The following is a 20,154-nucleotide window of genomic DNA, read 5'->3' on the forward strand; positions in this document are numbered from 1 at the left end:
TAAGCTCCCAAGCTGGCACTTCTTGATCTCCATGGCCATTTTCATGCCCATTACTCCATGGTGATCAGAATATCACTCTGTTGTGTCCCCTCAATACTGAAGCAGTGTCTCAATAAGAATGGGGCTAAAAGTTGAGTCAAAACACTGTAGGAATTGAGAGGTTCCCCACTTGCACTACCCTTAGGAGCCAAGAGGATAAGATAAAAAATAAAACGATGATGTTTCCTGAAGGTGTCTTCCCATCTTTACACTGGACGGGTTCAACTGGGAAGAATTACTGGACTCTGGAAGTTGAAGACTGTCCATATAATTAAAATGTACAATAACTACTTAGGATTACCTTGCAAGTTTCAACATACACAAAATTAACTTTATATGACTCTTCAAAAATAGTTTGCCATCATACTTAATAATCTGGTTTAAATTTTAAAAACTCATCCATTTTACTTAAAATTTAAATCAATAAAGAACACAGGTTCCCATGAATTTGTCTCAGGCCTGGCACAGAAGAGTACTCCATAAATATTTTGTTAAATGATAGATGATGAATGCTCTCACTATCCAATCTTCACACATCTTATAGAATAAGTGTAAAGAATCCAATATTTATAGTGCTGAAAGTAGTTTTTATATGTTTACAAGCATTATTGTCATTACTGCATTTTTTTACTTTGATGCTATACTTTCTACTTTTGCTTTATTTAATGCTACTCAATACGCTTTTTTAACTGTTGCAGATCCCACTGAAACTACGCTTAGGAGGACTTCTTCAAACAGAAAAACCCATTGTTCTAAAGATTGAGTCAAGGGATGGGACCGTAAGTGGAGCCTGAATTTTACTAAGGACTTCTGCTTTGCTCTTCAAGAAAGCTGTGCCCCAGAACACGAGAGACCTCAAATTACTTTGTGAATAGAACGCTGAAATGAAGACGGGCTTCATTCAACGTACTGCATAAATAACCAGGGATTCTGTACATGCATTGAGCTCTCTCACTGTCTGTGTAGACTGTTATACTTGGGAATATAAAGGAGATGACCAAATTAGTGCAGGGGAGGTAGATTTGGCTCCTCTGCTTCTCATAGGACTATCTACAGCCTGGTTCAAGCACCCCTAGTTAGCACCATTAACTCCTCCTGAGCTCTGATAAGAGAATCAACATTTCTCAATAATTTCATCCACAATTATTAATGAAAACAAGAATTATTTTGATGGCTCTAACAGTGACATTTATATCTCATGTTTTACCTGGAGTATTCTATAATAAGTTTTATATTAAATCAATAAAGACCACTTTACAAAAGTATTATCAGATGCTTTCCTGCATATTAAGGAGAAATCTATAGAACTGAATGAGAACCAACAAGTAAATATTTTTGATCACTGTAATCACTGTTGGTATGGGGCGTTTGTCAGAACTAGAATTTGATTATTAACATAGGTGAAAGTTAATCCGCTGTGACTTTACCCATTGTTTAGAAAGAATATTCATAGTTTAATTATGCCATTTTTGATCAGGCATAGTGGCTCATTCCTGTAATCCCAGCACTTTGGGAGGCTGAGCCAGGTGGATCGCCTGAGGTCAGGAGTTCAAGACCAGCCTGGTCAACATGGTGAAACCCCATCTCTACTAAAAATACAAAAATTAGCTAGGCATGGTGGTACATACCTGTAAACTCAGCTACAAAGGAGACTGATATTTGGAAAAATCTAAAGACTCCGAAGAACTATTGGAACTGATAAACAAATTCAGTAATGTTGCTGGATACAAAATCAATATACAAAAATTAGTAGCATTTCTATATGCCATAGTGAACAATCTGGCAAAAATAAAAAAGTAATCCCTTTTACAATAGTCACAAATAAAACTAAATACCTAGAAATTAACTTAATCAAAGAAGAGAAAGATCTCTACGGTGAATATTGTAAAACACTGATGAAAGGAATTGAAGACACAAAAAGGGATATTTCATGTTTATATATTGTAAGAATCAATATTGTTAAAAATGTCCACACTACCCAAAGCAATGTACAGATTCAATGAAATCCCTCAAAATACCAATGGCATTCTTCAAATAAATAGAAAAAATATCCTATAATTTGTATGGAACCACGAAAGACCCAGAATAGCCAAAGCTATCTTCAGCAAAAAGAACAAAACGGGAGGAATCATATTACTTGACTTCCAATTATACTACAGAGGTATAGTAACCAAAACAGCATGGTTCTTATATGAAAACAGACACATAGACCAATGAAATACAATAGAGAACCCAGAAACAAATGCAAACACCTACAGTGAACTCATTTTTGACAATGCTACAAAGAACATACATTGGGGAAAAGACAGTCTCTTCAATAAATGGTGCTGGGAAAACTGGATATCCATATGCAGAAGAATGAAACTAGACCCCTATATCTCACCAGACACAAAAATCAAATCAAGGTGGATTAAAGACTGAAATCTGGCTGAGTGGGGTGACTCATGCCTGTAATCTCAGTACTTTGCAGAACTTTGAGGGGCCAAGGTGGGCGGATCACTTGAGGTCAGGAGTTAGAGACCAGCCTGCCAACATGGTGAAACCCCATCTCTACCAAAAAATACAAAAGTTAGCTGGGCATGGTGGTGCATGCCTATAGTCCCAGCTACTCAGTAAGCTAAGGTGGGAGTATCATTTGGACCTGGGAGGTGGAAGCCGAGATCATGCCAGTGCACCCCAGCTTGGGCAACAGAGTGAGACAGACTGAAATCTAAGACCTCAAGCTATGAAACTGTTACAAGAAAACATTGTGGAAACTCTTCAGGACATTGGTCTGGGCAAAAATTTCTGAAGTAATACCCCACAAGCACAGGCAACCAAACCAAAAATGGACAAATGGAATCACATCAAGTTAAAAATCTTCTGTGCTGCAAAAAAAGTAATCAACAACGTGAAGACACAAACCACAGAATGGGAGAAAATAGTTTCAAACTAACGCTCTGACAACAGATTAATAGCCAGAATATATAAAGAGCTCAAACAACTCTGTAGTAAACAATCTAATAATCCAATCAAAAAATGGGCAAAAGATTTGAATAGACATTTCTCTCTCTCTCTCTCTCTTTTTTTTTTTTTTTGAGATGGAGTCTCTGTCGCCCAGGCTGGAGTGCAGTGGCGCAGTCTCGGTTCACTGCAAGCTCCCCGTCCCGGGTTCATGCCAGTCTCTTGCTTCAGCCTCCCAAGTGGCTGGGACTACAGGCGCCTGCCACCACGCCCGGCTAATTTTTTGTATTTTTAGTAGAGACAGGGTTTCACCATGTTAGCCAGGATAGTCTTGATCTCCTGACCTTGTGATCTGCCCATCTCGGCCTCCCAAAGTGCTGGGATTACAGGCGAGAGCCACCACGCCCGGCCTGAATGGACATTTCTCAAAAGAAGACATACAAATACCACACAGACATATAAAAAGGTGCTCAACATCATTGATCATTAGAGAAATGAAATAAAAAACTACAGTGAGATAGCATCTCACCCCAGCTAAAATGGCTTTTATCCAAAAGACAGGCAACAACAAATACCAGCGAGAATGTGGAGAAAAGGAAACCCTTGTACACGGTTGGTGTGAATTAGTACAACCACTATAGAGAACAGTTTGGAGGTTCCTCAAAAAATTAAAATAGAGCTACCATAAGATCCAGAAATTGCAGGGCTTGGGTATATACCTGAAAGAAAAGAAATCCATATACTGAAGAGATATCTTCACTCCCATGTACACAATAGCCACTATTCACAAATGCCAAGATTTGGAAGCAACCTAAGTGCCCATCAATAGATGAATGGATAAAGAAAGTACTCCAATTATACACAGTGGAGTACAATTCAGCCACAAAAAAAGCATGAGATCCTGTTATCTGTAATAACATGGATGGAACTGGAGGTCATTATGTTAAGTGAAATAAGCCAGGCACAGAAAGACAGACATTGCATGTTCTCATTTATTTGCAGGATCTACAAGTAAAAACAACTGAACTAATGTCTGGGTCTTAGTCAACTTTGTACCCTAAGTACTAGGAGCACAGCTTTTAAAATACATGGTGAATGCTTTCATACAGGAATGAATAGAGGAGAGGCACAGGGTGCCTCTGGGTGTTCTTCTGATGCATAGTATCTTCCTTGACACATTTAGTACAACTCTCAACAGGTAAGTCTCTTCATGTTATGTTACCTTCTGAGGAATTAGGTGGCAGAACATGCCTTCTATTATTTTCCTTTATGGAACAAGACCAATTGCATTAGTTGGGACACAGTGCTGGCTGCATTTGAGTCCCAAGCAATGATTAGCTTATTGCTGACAGTAATCAGTCTATTTCTACAGAGTCAGAGGGGATGACACACAGGGACCCAGCAATCTCACCCAAGTCAACTCCACCAACCTTTCTGGTCACCCACCATGTGTACAGTACCCTGCTAGGGACCAGGGTCATGACAGTAAATAATACCAGACTGTGCCCTTGAGGAGCTCACCTCTGCTGAGGGAAACAGGCACAGAAACCCACAATGGTGGTAGAGATGAAATAGGACAATAGGACTGTGTGAGGGGGATAGGAGGCACCCAGAGGAGGAAATGGTTACATCTGTGTGAGGAGGTTGGTAAGGAAAGACTTTAACAGAAGGGGTCTGTCTGGCTGGGCTTGGAAGGATGTGTAGGAGTCATCTAAGGGGCACAGGTACACTCCAGGCAGAGGGAATTGCATGGGTAAAGATCTGTAGGTATGGCTTGTGGGGATGGATTTCAAGCATTCTGGAATAATCTCTAGAGCAAAGGAGACTTGGAGGAAGTTCTGAAGATTTATTCTTTGCTTTAATCTTTTTCCTCTGGTCTCTGAGAGGCTAGGATTAATATACAGCTTTGTTTCTCACCTAATGGGAATCTGCTAGCAGCCTGAAAACGCAGGAGCCATGAAAGCCAATTTGGATTTTACACATATTTTCTCCTTTATGTTACAGTACAGGAGGATGAACCCTCTCACTGGTGGGAATCCTGGCATCCTAGAGCAGGTGGAGAAAAGAGTTACCTTCCACTGTGGGTAGTGGAGGCTCAACCTGTCACATTTGACTTCTACCTCAAGTTAATTTTTATTAAGAGTAGGGAACCACAATGACATGAAAATAGAAAATATAAACCTCATTTTAATTCTTTCACAGAAAGCTTAGGAATTCAGTGAGTTGTGGCAACATGGTTTCCATTTTGTAACATTTTAAAATGAATTGATTTGGTTTAAATTCATTCGTTTTTAAACCAGAATTTTTTGGAGATAGACTATTTCCAGCATGTTCCTTCTGGATGACAAAAGAAGGCTGTTAGTTCAGTATTTGTGACAATAAATGTGTATAAAATAACACCACCTTTCTAGAATAATGTCAGGAATATGAGTCTAATGCACGAATGTATATCCCTAAGACAAGATTGCATACGTCTTTTTAAATATACATGCCCGACAGTTTATTTTAATACCTCCTTTTTGAATATATCTGCTTAGCAGGCTGTGTTAAACTCTCAGGGCAAGGGAGTAGGCAAGACTGTGAGCCAGTGACGACAGCAAAGGCATCCAGGTAGGATCAGTATGAAGTGAGAAAATACTCCTCAGCTCTCAGGGTAGAACTGCAAAGAGATATTCTTGGGTCCTGGCCCCACAGTGGACGTCACTCAAAGGGCAAACCGGTTGGCATCTCATCTGCTTCAAGCCTGGACACAGGGGCACCATCTGTGTCACTCTGTGTGTGGTCTGCCATGTTGTGGGGCTGTCACTACAGATTTGGGCAGCCGGGCAGACACTACCTTAGCCTTAGACAGTGCTGGTGCAGCCCAGGAGTCAGAAGCTATAGTGGAGACCATGCCCTCCTTAGGCCAACACGATTACATGCAATAGATGACTGGTTTTTCTGTTAGCCTCTTCATTGAAAACGAAAGCAGCATTACTCTACCAAACAGAGGGGAGCTGGAAAGAAACTAAACAGCTTACCCAGCACAGCCTCTGCCTTGACATGGAACCATGTGAGTCTAGACGCTCACCTAGATCTTTCCTCAGGGGCCAATGCTGCTGACACATTAACTCAATAGTTTGTCCTGGCCTGAGAGACCATGTAACTTGTAGAAAGTTTAGAAGCAGACATTAGTGTCATTGATTTGCCATGGCTGCGACAACAAAAGAAGAAACTGGAGTGGGAAAACCGAAGGCCACCCTGGTTTCAGTAGATGGTGCACACACTTCCACTAACTGTTCTGGGGCAAATATCCAAATGCACTATATGCTGCCTCTGCTGGGTCCTCCAAACATGACCCTCCAGGCCATTTCTCAGTTGTATTTTACCACATATTGTCAGAGTCACTGGATTTGTACAGAATGTTTGGAACCTATACTGCCTTAAGTGCTACCCATTCTAGAAGAGAAAACAAGGTCTTAATTCAACTGTCTGGAACATTTTATGGTTACTTATGTAAAATACTGCATCTTTTGCTATCAACAGGAAGGTACGTGGACATTAGAAGGCCCCTGTCTTTCAGCTGAAAGCACATATGAGGCACATGGATCCATTTATATACACCATAATTTTCAGCTGCATTTTCCTAATTTGCTTCTCTGCAGCCAACCTTGTGGGACTAGCAGATTCACAGTTGAACTGGCGGCTGGTGACCTCTTCCGTCAGCTTTTCTTTGTCCTCCCATCCTCCACCCCTCAGTAACATCAGACTGGGAAGGTCTTCAGACATCCAGAACCCCCAGTTGGGGGAGTCCATACATGACCCATCAAAGATGAGTTGCAAGCAGGCCTGCCATAGGGAGAATCAGCCTTAATGGGTTTTCCTACAGAGACAGTTGATGTACAGAGGCAATAAACTGACTGCTTTGTGATTGATCACCTTGAAAAAAATGAGCATGTCTGGATATAGTAGTCCTTTCTTGCATTGCTATAAAGAAATACCTGAGGCTGGATAATTTATAAAGAAAAGAGATTTAATTGTCTCATGGTTCTGCAGGCTCTACAGGAAGCATAGCAACTTCTGCCTCTAGGGAGGCCTCAGGAAATTTACAATCATGCCAGAAGGTGAAAGAGAAGCAGACAGATCTTACATGACTGGAGCAGAAGCAAGAGAGAGTGGGGAGGAGGTGCCACACACTTTTAAGCCACCAGATCTCATAAAAACACATTGTCACGAGGACAGCACCCAAGGGGGATGGTGTGAAACCATGAGAAACTGCTCCTAGGATCCAATCACCTCCTATCAGGCCCCACCACCAGCACTAGAGATTACATTTCAACATGAGATTTGGGTAGGGGCAGATTCAGATCATATCACTGACACTGTGCTTATCAGACGAATATCACCAGTTGGAAGGCTAGATTCCACAAGAGGAGGAATGTCCTGGAAATTGTTTCCTTAAGTTGTGATTCTTCTACACACTGTCATTCAGTGAACTATGAGTCACTCATCCTCCCCAGTGGCTCAAATCAACCAGATCATCTGACCACAGAGACTGAAGTGTAGCTGAAAGTTTCTTGCATTTCTACAAGGCCAATAGAAGATTGGAACACAGTTGTCAATCTGTAGAAATAAGGACTCTGTGACTCCTCCAACACCTCTCTGTGAATGATGGTTTAAGAAGGGCCAGATCCTAAAACAGTGTCAGAGCTTAGAGAGAAGGGAAAGCATAAAAGCCTCTGAGCAAATTCTAAAGACAGGGTCACCATAGGCTCTCAGTGACCCTCTGTGACCGAGTGGAAGCAGTGATGCAAAATCTCATCATCACGGCTGAAGACAAAAGAAAAGTCACCCTTTCTACCTAGGATGAGAATCCCCAAATCAGTGTAGTCCACTTACTAACTAGACATAAAGGAATGAAGTGCCCTGGAATAATTCCTGCCTAAACCTCTCAGGAGCACTCATGTTTGAGGACATTTATCAAGTATTCACTCCAGGATTGGGACCATGAAGACTTCAGCTGCTTTTAGCTAATCATTGTGACTTTTGGGGTCTTGGTGCAGGCAGGAAAGGACCTGATGAACAAACATAATCATTGCCATTGGAGTTACTGTTATCATTTATTGCCTTAATGTTACCTCCTTCTCTTGAGCATTCCAGTTCCTCCCTCAGTGACTCACCAGCCCCTATATCTATAAAATCACAATCCCTGTGACCTGATTTCTGTTTCACTTTGTAGATATGAAACCCATTCACATGGACTTTTAAAAAAGCTTAGAATTCCAGGGCCCACACCTCTGCCTTTTTTGGGAACTACTGTGTCCTACCATCAGATGAATGTCTTTGAGCTCGTTCTTTTGCTTCTTATGATTGCAAAGAGCAGCCTAGTTCCATGAGTAAAAATGCTTCTCTGCAAGAGGAAGGTCTGAGGTTTTACCCTTTTGGAAACAGTGTGTAGGCATCACCCAGAGCATGGCAAGGTTCACACAGGGGCTTTCTTGCTAACTCTCAGGAACCTCAGGTTTGCCTCAGTTGAACAGCCTAAATCTCAAGGTAGATCAGCAACCTGATATTCGAAACTCAATATGCAGACTTTGTGAGCACCATAAAGATTTCTTTTGGTTCCGTGTATGTTCCCAGGAAAGTACAGTCATACTTAGTACTAAAAGTTGGAACAGGATCCCTTGATTGTGGCTTGTTATCTGTGTACATGAGAGTCAAACTTTCTTCTCTGTAGCAAGAGCTCATGAGTAGCCTTTTGTCCCTTCCTCCTGGACAGCTTTGAAACTCAGTTTATTAGGGAGATCAAGTATTTACCATTGGGTCATTTGCACCAGCTTCAATCATCTCCTACAAATGCTAAATTCCCCGAGGGTTTTTCCATTTCTCTACCTTAGCTCTTACTCCCCATGATATCTTTTACCACTTTGAGACACACAACAAAGGGGTTCTGCTTTACTTCTTTTTATTCAAAGGCGGCACTTTATTAGTGAGTCTGAGGAGGGAGTGGATGTAACTGACATGAGATAGTGGTTGTTTATCAAACTTAGATCTTTAAGCAAAAAATGAATTTGTGTCTTTTTTCCCCAAAGGTGGAATCACATTCAAAATCACTAGAAAGGGGATAATTTGATGAAATTATTAAATATTTAATGTTGCTGAATAGAATGTCACATGTGCCATGTGGACTGTGAACTTTGGCCAAACCTTTGCGTCTAACTTGGTCCGATGCTCTCCCTAGGGCCTGGCTCCTGGATGGAAAATTATGACCTCATGTCCACAGTGCCAGCAGCAGTGGTCAGCTCTCTGGCTTAGAAAATCTTTCCATCATACCTGAGGCTTGCTTCTCAGATTCTAATTCTCCCAAGTGAGGGCTTTGTTGTCTAATTACTACCCAGAAATTTCATATTTTTTCCCTCTGCAAAAGCAATAATTTCCCCACCACCTTTTCCAGGTCAACACTTTAGTAGGTGTACCCCCAAGATAAACATTCCTGGGACCTTTGTTTGCATAGTTAAAACGTCACCCCTGAAATGTAGAAACAGGAAGGTTTGTTTTTAAGTTTCAATGAAAACCCTGAGCAGGTGTCACAATTTGCTGTGTCTGATATGCAGAGTGGACATTTTCTCAGAACTTTCATGTTAAGCTGGAAAACTGGAAAGTGAGTTCATTTTGTCATTCTGACACTTGCTTATTTTCTCACTCAACAACAAATCTCAGACTTATCTAAATCTGCTAGACTAAATAGGTCCGCAGTGTCTGTAACTTTCTAATTTCGCTAGAATTCTAGAGTGAGTTCATGAAATAAATGAAAAGGATGATGAACAAAGAGATAAAAAACTGTGCATTCCCTTCTGACACTCACTAACTTTCCCTCAGCCTCAGTTTCCCCATGTGCCCCTGGAGGTGATTATTCAGGGATTTATGAGATTTTAGAGACAACACATGAAAAAGCAAAAAGACATCAGAGAGACAAGGAGGTACTTAGTATTTATACACAAGAATAAGTCATTCAGTATCTACAACACTTGGAGAAAATTCAAGAGTGATTTTAAATCTCTCAATCCAAATCCCTCCTGTTTTCTCACTTTTCTCTTTCGATGTCTCTAATCCTCTAGCTGCCAGCAAGTCTGATTTCTTTGTATTCGACTGTTTCCAGTCCCAGTTAGAGGCAGGGTTAAGTACATTTAAAATAATAATCAAGGGGAGCACTTCCAGTTTGGCTGAATAGGAACAGCTTCTGTTCCATTGGTCTATACATCTGTTTTGGTACCAGTACCATGTTGTTTTGATTACTGTAGCCCTTTAGTATAGTTTGAAGTCAGGTAGTATGATGCCTCCAGCTTTGTTGTTTTTATCTAGAATTGTCTTGGCTATGCGGGCTCTTTTTAGGTTCCATATGAAGTTTAAAGTAGTTTTTTTCCAATTGTGTGAAGAAAGTCAATGGTAGCTTGATGGGGATAGCATTGAATCTATAAATTACCTTGGGCAATATGGCCATTTTCACGATATTGATTCTTCCTATCCATGAGCATGGAATGTTCTTCCATTTGTTTGTGTCCTCTCTTACTTCCTTGAGCAGTGGTTTGTAGTTCTCCTTGAAGAGGTCCTTCACATCCCTTGTAAGTTGGATTCCTAGATATTTTATTCTCTTAGCAGCAATTGTGAATGGGAGTTTGCCCATGATTTGGCTCTCTGTTTGTCTATTATTGGTGTATAGGAATGCTTTTGATTTTTGCACATTGATTTTGCATCCTGAGACTTTGCTGAAGTAGCTTATCAGCTTAAGGAGATTTGGGGCAGATGACATAATTGCATATTATTATAAACAGAGACAATTTGACTTCCTCTCTTCCTACTTGAATACCTTTTATTTCTTTCACTTGCCTGATTGTCCTGACCACAACTTACAATACTATGTTGAATAGGAGTGGTAAGAGAGGCCATTCTTGTCTTTTGCTAGTTTTCAAAGAGAATGCTTCCAGCTTTTGCCCATTCAGTATCGTATCAGCTGTGGATTTGTCATAAATATCTCTTATTATTTTGAGATATGTTTCATCAATACCAAGTCTATTGAGAATTTTTGGCATGAAGGAGCATTGAATTTTATCAAAAGCCTTTTCTGCCTTTATTGAGTTAATCATGTGGTTTTTGTCATTGGTTCTGCTTATGTGATAGATTACATTTATTGATTTACATGTGTTGAACCAGCCTTGCATCCTAGGTATGAAACCAACTTGATTGTGGTGGATAAGCTTTTTATGTGGTGCTGGATTCGGTTGGCCAGTATTTTATTGAGGATTTTTGCATCAGTGTTCATCCAGGATATTTGCCTGAAATTTTCTTTTTTTATTGTGCCTCTGCCAGGTTTTGGTATCAGGATGATACTGGCCTCATAAAATGAGTTAGTGAGGAGTCCCTCATTTTCTGTTGTTTGTAATAGTTTCAGAAAGAATGGTACCAGCTCCTCTTTGTACCTCTGGTAGAATTCGGCTGTGAATCCATCTGGTCCTGGGCTTTTTTTTTTTTTTTTTTTTTTTTTTTGCTGTTGTTGGTAGGCTATTAACTACTTCCTCAGTTTCAGAACTTGTTATTGGTCTATTCAGGGATTCAACTTCTTTCTTGTTTAGTCTTGGGAGGGTGTATGTGTCCAGGAATTTATCCATTTCTTCTAGGGTTTCTAGCTTATTTGCATAGAGTTGTTTATAGTATTCTTGATGGTAGTTTGCATTTCTGTGGAATCAGTGGTGATCTCTCCTTTATCTTTTTTTTATTGAGTCTATTTGATTCTTTGCTTTTTTCTTCTTTGTTAGTCTGGCTAGCGGTCTATCTATTTTGTTAATCTTTTCAAAAAACCAACTCCTGGATTCATTGATTTTTTGAAGGAATTTTTGTGTCTCTATCTCATTCACTTCTGTTCTGACCTTAGTTATTTTTTGTCTTCTGCTAGCTTTTGAATTTGTTTCCTCTTGCTTCCCTAGTTCTTTTAATTGTGATGTTAGGGTGTCAATTTTAGATCTTTCCCACTTTCTCCTATGGGCATTTAGTGCTATAAATTTCCCTCTAAATACTGCTTTAGCTGTGTCCCAGAGAATCTGGTACGTTGTGTCTTTGTTCTCATTAGTTTCAAAGAAAATCTTTATTTCTGCCTTCATTTCTTTATTTACCCAGTAATCATGCAGGAGCATGTTGTTCAGTTTCCATGTGGTTGTGTGGTTTTGAGTGAGTTTCTTAATCCTGAGTTCTTATTTGATTGCACTGTGGTCTGAGAGACTGTTTGTTATAATTTGCATTCTTTTGCATTTGTTGATGAGTGTTTTACTTCCAAGTATGTGGCCAATTTTAGAATAAGTGTGATGTGGTGCTGAGAAGAATGTATATTCTGTTGACTTTGGGTGGAGAGCTCTGTAGATGTCTATGACGTCTGCTTGGTACAGAGCTGAATTCAAGTCCTGAATAACCTTGTTAATTTTCTCTCTTGTTGATCTGTATAATATTGACAGTGGGGTGCTACAGGCGACCACTATTATTGGGTGGGGGTGGGACTCTAAGTCTTTTTGTAGGTCTCTAAGAACTTGCTTTATGAATCTGGGTACTCCTGTATTGGGTGCATATGTATTTAGTATAGTTAGCTCTTCTTGTTGCATTGATACCTTCACCTTTATGTAATGCCTGTATTTGTCTTCTTAAAAAATCTTTGTTTAAAGTCTGTTTTATCAGAGACTAGGATAGCAACCTCTGCTTTTTTTTTTTTTTTTTTTTTTTTGCTTTCCATTTGCTGGGTAAATATTCCTACATTCCTTTATTTAGAGCCTATGGGTGTCTTTGCCTGTGTGATGGGTCTCCTGAATACAGCACACCGATGGGTCTTGAGTCTATCTAATTTGCAAGTGTGTGTGTGTGTGTGTGTATGTGTGTATGTTTGTGTGGTTTTTTATTCCTTTTTTTTTTTTTTTGAGGGAGTCTTAGTCTGTCACCAGGCTGGAGTGCAGTGGCACGATCTTGGCTCACTGCAATCTCCGACTCCCTGGTTCTAGTGATTCTACTGCCTCAGCCTCTCGAGTAGCTGGAATTACAGGCATGCACTACCACTCCCAGCTAATTTTTGTATTTTCAGAAGTGACAGGGTTTCACCATGTTGGCCAGCTTGGGCTTAATCTCTTGACCTAGTGATCTGCCCTCCTCGGCCTCCCAAAGTGCTGGGATTACAAGCATGAGCCACCAGGCCTGGCCCAGTCTATGTCTTCTAACTGGAGCATTTAGCCCATTTACATTTAAGGTTAATATTGTTATTTGTGAATTTGATTCTGTCATCATGATGTTAGCAGGTTATTTTCCCCATTAGGTGATGCAGTTTCTTCATAGTGCCAATGGTCTTTAAAATTTGGTGTGTTTTTGCAGTGTTTAGTACTGGTTGTTCCTTTCCATATTTAGTTCTTCCTTCAGGAGCTCTTGTAAGGCTGGCCTGGTGGTCACAAAATCTCTCAACATTTGCTTGTCTGTAAAGGGTTTTACACTAATGAAGGTTAGTTTGGCTGGATATGAAATTCTGGGTTGAAAATTCTTTTCTTTAAGAATGTTGAATATTGGCTCCCACTCTCTTCTGGCTTGTAGGGTTTCTGCAGAGAGTTCTGCTGTTAGTCTGATGGGCTTCCCTTTGTGGGTAACCCGACCTTTCTCTCCGACTGCCCTTAACATTTTTTCCTTCATTTCAACCTTGGTGAATCTGACCATTATGTGTCTTGGGTTTGCTCTTCTTGAGGAATATCTTTGTTGTGTTCTCCATATTTCCTGAATTGGAACGTTGGCCTGGCTTGCTAGGTTAGGGAAGTTCTCCTGGATAATATCCTGCAGAGTGTTTTCCAACTTGGTTCCATTCTCCCCATCATTTTCAGGTACACCAATCAAACATAGGTTTGGATTTTTGCATAATCCCATATTTCTGGGAGCCCTTATTCATTTCTTTTGATTCTTCTTTCTCTAATGGTGTCTTCTCGCTTTATTTCATTTAGCTAATCCTCAGTCTCTGATATCCTTTCTTCCATTTGATTGATTCAGCTATTGATACTTGTGTATGCTTCATGAAGTTCTTGTGCTGTTGTTTTCAGCTCCATCAGGTCATTTATATTCTTCTCTAAACTGGTTATTCTAGTTAGCAATTCATCTAACCTTTTTTCAAGGTTTTTAGCTTCCTTGCATTGGATTAGAACATGCTCCTTTAACTTCTGAAGCCTACTTCTGTCAATTCATCCTACTCATTCTCTGTCCAGTTTTTTCCCTCGCTGGTGAGAAGTTGTGATCCTTTGCAGGAGAAGAGGCATTCTGGTGTTTGGAATTTTCAGCCTTTTCACATGAGTTTTTCCTCATCTTCATGGATTTATTTACCTTTGGTCTTTGATGTTAGTGACCTTCGGATGGGGTTTCTGTGTGGATGTTCTTTTTGTTGATGTTGATGCTATTCCTTTCTGTTCATTAGTTTCCCTTCTAACTGTCAGGCCCCTCTGCTGCAGGCCTGCTAGAGTGTGCTGGAGGTCCACTCCAGACCCTGTTTGCCTGGGTATCACCAGTGGAGGCTGCAAAACAGCAAAGGTTGCTACCTGTTCCTTCCTCTGGAAGCTTCGTCCCGGAGAGGCACCCACCAGATGTCAGGCAAAGCTCTCCTGTATGAGGTGTCTGTTGGCCCCTACTGGGAGGTGTCTCCCAGTCAGTATACATGGGGGTCAGGTATATTGACTTGAGGAGACAAGTCAGTCACAAGTCAGTGACAGACTGTCACTTGAGGAGACAGTCTGTCCCATAGCAGAGCTCAAGCACTGTGCTGGGAGATCGGCTGCTCTCTTTAGAGCCAGCACACAGGAACGTTTAAGTTTGCTGAAGCTGCACCCACAGTCACCCCTTCCCCCAGGTGCTCTGTTTCAGGGAGATGGGAGCTTTATCTATAAGCCCCTGACTGGGGCTGCTGCCTTTCTTTCAGAGATGCCCTGCCCAGGGAGGAGGAATCTAGAGAGGCAGTCTGGCTACAGTGGCTTTGCCGAGATGTGGTGGGCTCCGCTCAGCAAACTTCCTGGCAGCTTTGTTTACAGGGGCAAGCAGCCTATTCAAGCCTCAGTAATGGCGGATGCCCCTCCCCCTACCAAGCTCCAGCATCCCAAGCCAACTTCAGACCACTGCACTGGCACTGAGCATTTCAAGCCAGTGGATCTTAGCTTGCTGGGCTCTGTGGGGGTGGGATCTGCTGAGCTAGACCACTCGGCTCCCTGGCTTCAGCCCCCATTCCAGGGGACTAAATGATTCTGTCTTGCTGGCATTCCAGGCACCACTAGGGTATGAAAAAAAACTCCTGCAGCTAGCTCAATGTCTGCCCAAACAGCCACCCAGTTTTGTACTTGAAACCCAGGGCCCTGGTGGTGTAGGCACCCAAGGGAATCTCCTGGTCTGTGGGTTGCAAAGACCATGGGAAAAGTATAGTATCTGGGCCAGAATGCACCATTCCTCATGGCATAGTCCCTCACGGCCTCCCCTGGCTAGGGGAGGGAGTTCCCCGACCCCTTGCACTTCCTGGGTGAGGTGATGCACCCTCCTTGCTTTGGATCGCCCTCCATGGGCTGCACCCATCTAACCAGTCCCAATGAGATGAGCGGGTACCTCAGTTGGAAAAGCAGAAATCACCCACCTTCTGAGTTGATCTTGCTGGGAGCTGCAGACTAGAGCTCTTCCTATTTGGCCATCTTGCCAGCAACTCCTTGTTTGTCTTTCTTAAAATATCTATCTCTTTAATCAATTTTTCATTCATATATTCATTCATCTTTGTTGGCTTTCTGCTTTTTCTTGGATCTCATTGAGTTCTTTTAAAATCAAAATTTTGTACTGTTTATCTGATATTTCATGTATTTCATTTTGGTTAGGCTCTACTGCTGGAGAGTTAGCATGATCTTCTAGGGGTGTTGCAATACTCTTTTTTCAGACCTCCAGAGCTGTTTCTCTGGATCCTTCTCATCTGCATAAAATATTTCTTCATAATATTTTTGAATTTACTTAGTTTCTTTTTATTTATTTTATTTTATTTTGAGATAGAGTCTTGCTCTGTTGCCAGGCTGGAGTGCAGTGGTGCGATCTCGGCTCACTGCAACCTCTGCCTCCCAGGTTCAAGCGATTCCCCTGCCTCAGCCTCCTGAGTAGCTGGGACTACAGGTGCCCGCCACCATGCCCAGGCTAATGTTTTGTATTTTACTAGAGATGGGGTTTCACCATATTGGCCAGGACGGTCTTGCTCTCCTGACCTCGTGATCCATCCCCCCTCGGCCTCCCAAAGTGCTGGGATTACAGGTGTGAGCCACCATACCCAGCCTGAATTTACTTTCATGTGGATGGGATTTTCCCCTGTGATGATGTAACTATAATGTATATTGTGTGGGTTCATTTGGTTTTGGGTCTGGGCTCTTTCAGTGGCAAAGACTATGTATGAGTTCCTTGGGTATAGCTACCCTTTTTGAAGAGGCTTTCTTAAATGTTATTTATAGCAATGATGTGCTGTGTGTGTGAGCGGTCTCATTGCCTCCTGTGGGGCTGGCATGGTGAAGGACTCAGGAAGTTTATCTTGTTTCCCGGGCAGTGCACATGTGTCAGCAGGTTTTGTATCAGGTTGTGTAGTTCAACCTGCAAGACATAAGGTGGCACTTATGGGAAAGAGCCTGCTGTGGCAAAAACAGATAGATAGACACTTTATCTTGGGTTATTGGAAGTAGCTTCCTATTGCTTCAGACTTGAGCTGGGTTGTAAAATACACAGTGACAACTCCTTGCTCAGCCCCTGAAGTGAGGACAAGGCAGGGTAGAGCTAAACTGTAAAGTCTGCCCTTTGATATCCCAATGGCAGATACAAATACCAGCCCTGATGGGGTTGTGGGATGAGCTCCTAGTGGAATGCCCTGAAGTCTTCAAAGGAGGGGAGGGGGCTTCCCCAGCTCTACGGCCTGGGCAGGTGGGAATATGATTCACCTTCCTGTCATTCCTCTGTCCTGGTGCTTGCAACACTCAGATCAGTTGGACACTGTTGTCTATTTCCAGGCTGCATGTAGTCGAGCACTGGGACAGGTGCCTGTCCTGCAGGTCAGCATCAAGATGTCTTCTATGCAAGACATTCTCCCTCAGCACAAATGACACAGCTTTTTGGTTCTCCTGCTCTGTGCTGCAGAAATGCTGCTGCCCCATGTGGAGGAAGAGGGGCCATGCCTTTCATATAAGTCTGGGCCCTGAGGTCTCACTGCAAGTGGGGATGCACTGCCAGTGGGATATGCAGCTACCCTTAATAACCCTAAAATGGCTATCCTCTGGTGTGACTGTGCATCTTCGTGAGCCACCATGGCTGTGCCTGATACAGTAGCTGAGAGGAAAGAGAAGTCCTAATCTCCACGTCCATGCCCAAGCACCAAGGCTGTGGGAGAAAGAGAGATCAGACTGTTACTGTGTCTATGTAGAAAAAGTAGACATAAGAGACTCCATTTTGTTCTGTACTAAGATAAATTCTTCTGCCTTGAGATGCTGTTAATCTGTAACCCTAGCCTCAACCCTGTGCTTGCAGAGACATGTGCTGTGCTGATTCAAGGTTTAATGGATTTAGGGCTGTGGAGGATGTGCTTTGTTAAAAAAGTGCTCGAAGGCAGTATGCTTGGTAAAAGTCATCACCATTCTGTAATCTCAAGTACCCAGGGACACAATACACTGCGAAAGGCCGCAGGGACCTCTGCCTAGGAAAGTCAGGTATTGTCCAAGGTTTCTCCCCATATGATATAGCCTGAGATATGACCTCGTGGGAAGGGAAAGACCTGACCATCCCCCAGCCCGACACCCATAAAGGGTCTGTGCTGAGAATTAGTGAAAGAGGAAGGCCTCTTTGCAGTTGAGATAAGAGGAAGGCATCTGTCTCCTGCTCATCCCTGGGAATGGAATGTCTCTGTGTAAAACCCGATCATACGTTCTATTTACTGAGATAGGAGAAAACTGCCTTATGGTTGGAGGTGAGACTTGCTGGTGGCAATACTGCTCTTTAATGCACTGAGATGTTTGTGTACGTGCACATCAAGGCACAGCACCTTTCCTTAAACTTATTTATGACACAGAGATCTTTGCTCACATGTTTTCCTACTGACCCTCTCCCCACTACTACATTATTGTCCTGCCACATTCCCATCTCCGAGATGGTAGAAATAGTAATCAATAAATACTGAAGGAACCCAGAGACCAGTGCCAGCACGGGTCCTCTGTATGCTGAGCACCAGTCCCCTGGGCCCACTTTTCTTTCTCTATACTTTGTCTCTGTGTCTTATTTCTTTTCTCAGTCTCTCGTCCCACCTGATGAGAAACACCCACAGGTTGTGGAGGGGCTGGCCCCCTTCAAAGGCCACCTGGCCACTGGAGTGGGGCCATTTTGCTCTCTTGCAAAGCAAAGCACAGTGACCCCTTATGTACTGGAAGTCACTCTCAGCCCACAAGTGGGGAGTTCTTGAACACAGAAAAGCACATGCTCTGGTCTCCTTTATCTGAATGGGATAGCCCTTGGGGTGCTGCACTCTCCTTTCCCTTACAAGTAGCACTTACTGAAGGCTAGACTACTGGGAACACTGCAAAATCCCCTGGGTCTAGCAGATAAATTTCAGGGGATTTTGTGTGTGGCAGCAAACTAAGCAGGTGTCAAGGAATGTCTGCAGGGTCTATGGTGATGTGGAGACACAAGAGGTGAAGTTTCTCGGGTAGGACACTGAAGCTTAACAGAGGTGTACCACTAGTATGATGCTTGCTGCCATAGCTCAGGTCTGAAGGGAGAGCAAGTGACTCAGCCCAAGCTGGCAGTCTGGTGTAATGACCTCAAGAAATTCCATACTCACTGTTCATATCAGTGTTTGCATTTGCAAATGATGGTTTCCCATTGTTTGGATACTGGCAGTGGTTTCAGGGTTAGGGGAGCCAGAAACAACTCCCACTTACCTTTAAAAGCTCTTTGGTTTAATTTGGCCTCACTTGTCAATTTTTATTTTCCCTGGTCATAAGTTATTTCCCAAGTCTGGTGTCCAGAATGGTGTTTCCTTAATTTTCCTCTAAGATTCTTTTTTTTTTTTTTTTTTCTGAGTCTAGAAAATATTATTATTATTATTATTATTTTTTAATTATTATTATACTTTAAGTTCTAGGGTACATGTGCATAACGTGCAGGTTTGTTACATATGTATACTTGTGCCATGTTGGTGTGCTGCACCCATCAACTCGTCAGCACCCATCAACTCGTCATTTACATCAGGTACAACTCCCAATGCAATCCCTCCCCCCTCCCCCCTCCCCATGATAGGCCCCGGTGTGTGATGTTCCCCTTCCCGAGTCCAAGTGATCTCATTGTTCAGTTCCCACCTATGAGTGAGAATATGCGGTGTTTGGTTTTCTGTTCTTGTGATAGTTTGCTAAGAATGATGGTTTCCAGCTGCATCCATGTCCCTGCAAAGGACACAAACTCATCCTTTTTTATGGCTGCATAGTATTCCATGGTGTATATGTGCCACATTTTCTTAATCCAGTCTCTCACTGATGGACATTTGGGTTGATTCCAAGTCTTTGCTATTGTGAATAGTGCCGCAATAAACATACGTGTGCATGTGTCTTTATAGCAGCATGATTTATAATCCTTTGGGTATATACCCAGTAATGGGATGGCTGGGTCATATGGTACATCTAGTTCTAGATCCTTGAGGAATCGCCATACTGTTTTCCATAATGGTTGAACTAGTTTACAATCCCACCAACAGTGTAAAAGTGTTCCTATTTCTCCACATCCTCTCCAGCACCTGTTGTTTCCTGACTTTTGAATGATCGCCATTCTAACTGGTGTGAGATGGTATCTCATTGTGGTTTTGATTTGCATTTCTCTGATGGCCAGTGATGATGAGCATTTTTTCATGTGTCTGTTGGCTGTATGAATGTCTTCTTTTGAGAAATGTCTGTTCATATCCTTTGCCCACTTTTTGATGGGGCTGTTTGTTTTTTTCTTGTAAATTTGTTTGAGTTCTTTGTAGGTTCTGGATATTAGCCCTTTGTCAGATGAGTAGATTGCAAAAATTTTCTCCCATTCTGTAGGTTGCCTGTTCACTCTGATGGTAGTTTCTTTTGCTGCGCAGAAGCTCTTTCGTTTAATGAGATCCCATTTGTC

General features: G+C 42.1%; 1 protein-coding gene across 7 annotated transcripts in view; it reads left to right on the forward strand.

The window, feature by feature from the left end:
- LOC126950475 (cytochrome P450 3A8) overlaps positions 1-20,154 on the forward strand; it is a 156,738-nt gene that overhangs the window by 28,990 nt on the left and 107,594 nt on the right. For 3 of the 7 annotated variants that reach the window (XR_007724180.1, XR_007724181.1, XR_007724179.1), the window contains exon 13: positions 738-893. The exons of 3 other annotated variants lie outside the window; for them this stretch is intronic. Coding sequence is in view for 1 of the 4 variants with exons in the window: in XM_050784023.1 (XP_050639980.1) it covers positions 738-833 (96 nt within the window). In the remaining 3 variants the exon portion in view is untranslated. Of the gene's footprint in view, positions 1-737; positions 1,305-20,154 lie in introns of those variants that run through there. One more of the 7 variants, XM_050784023.1, reaches the window with a different exon arrangement.

The sequence above is a fragment of the Macaca thibetana genome, chromosome 3, assembly GCF_024542745.1.
Source record: "Macaca thibetana thibetana isolate TM-01 chromosome 3, ASM2454274v1, whole genome shotgun sequence".
Taxonomy (NCBI): domain Eukaryota; kingdom Metazoa; phylum Chordata; class Mammalia; order Primates; family Cercopithecidae; genus Macaca; species Macaca thibetana.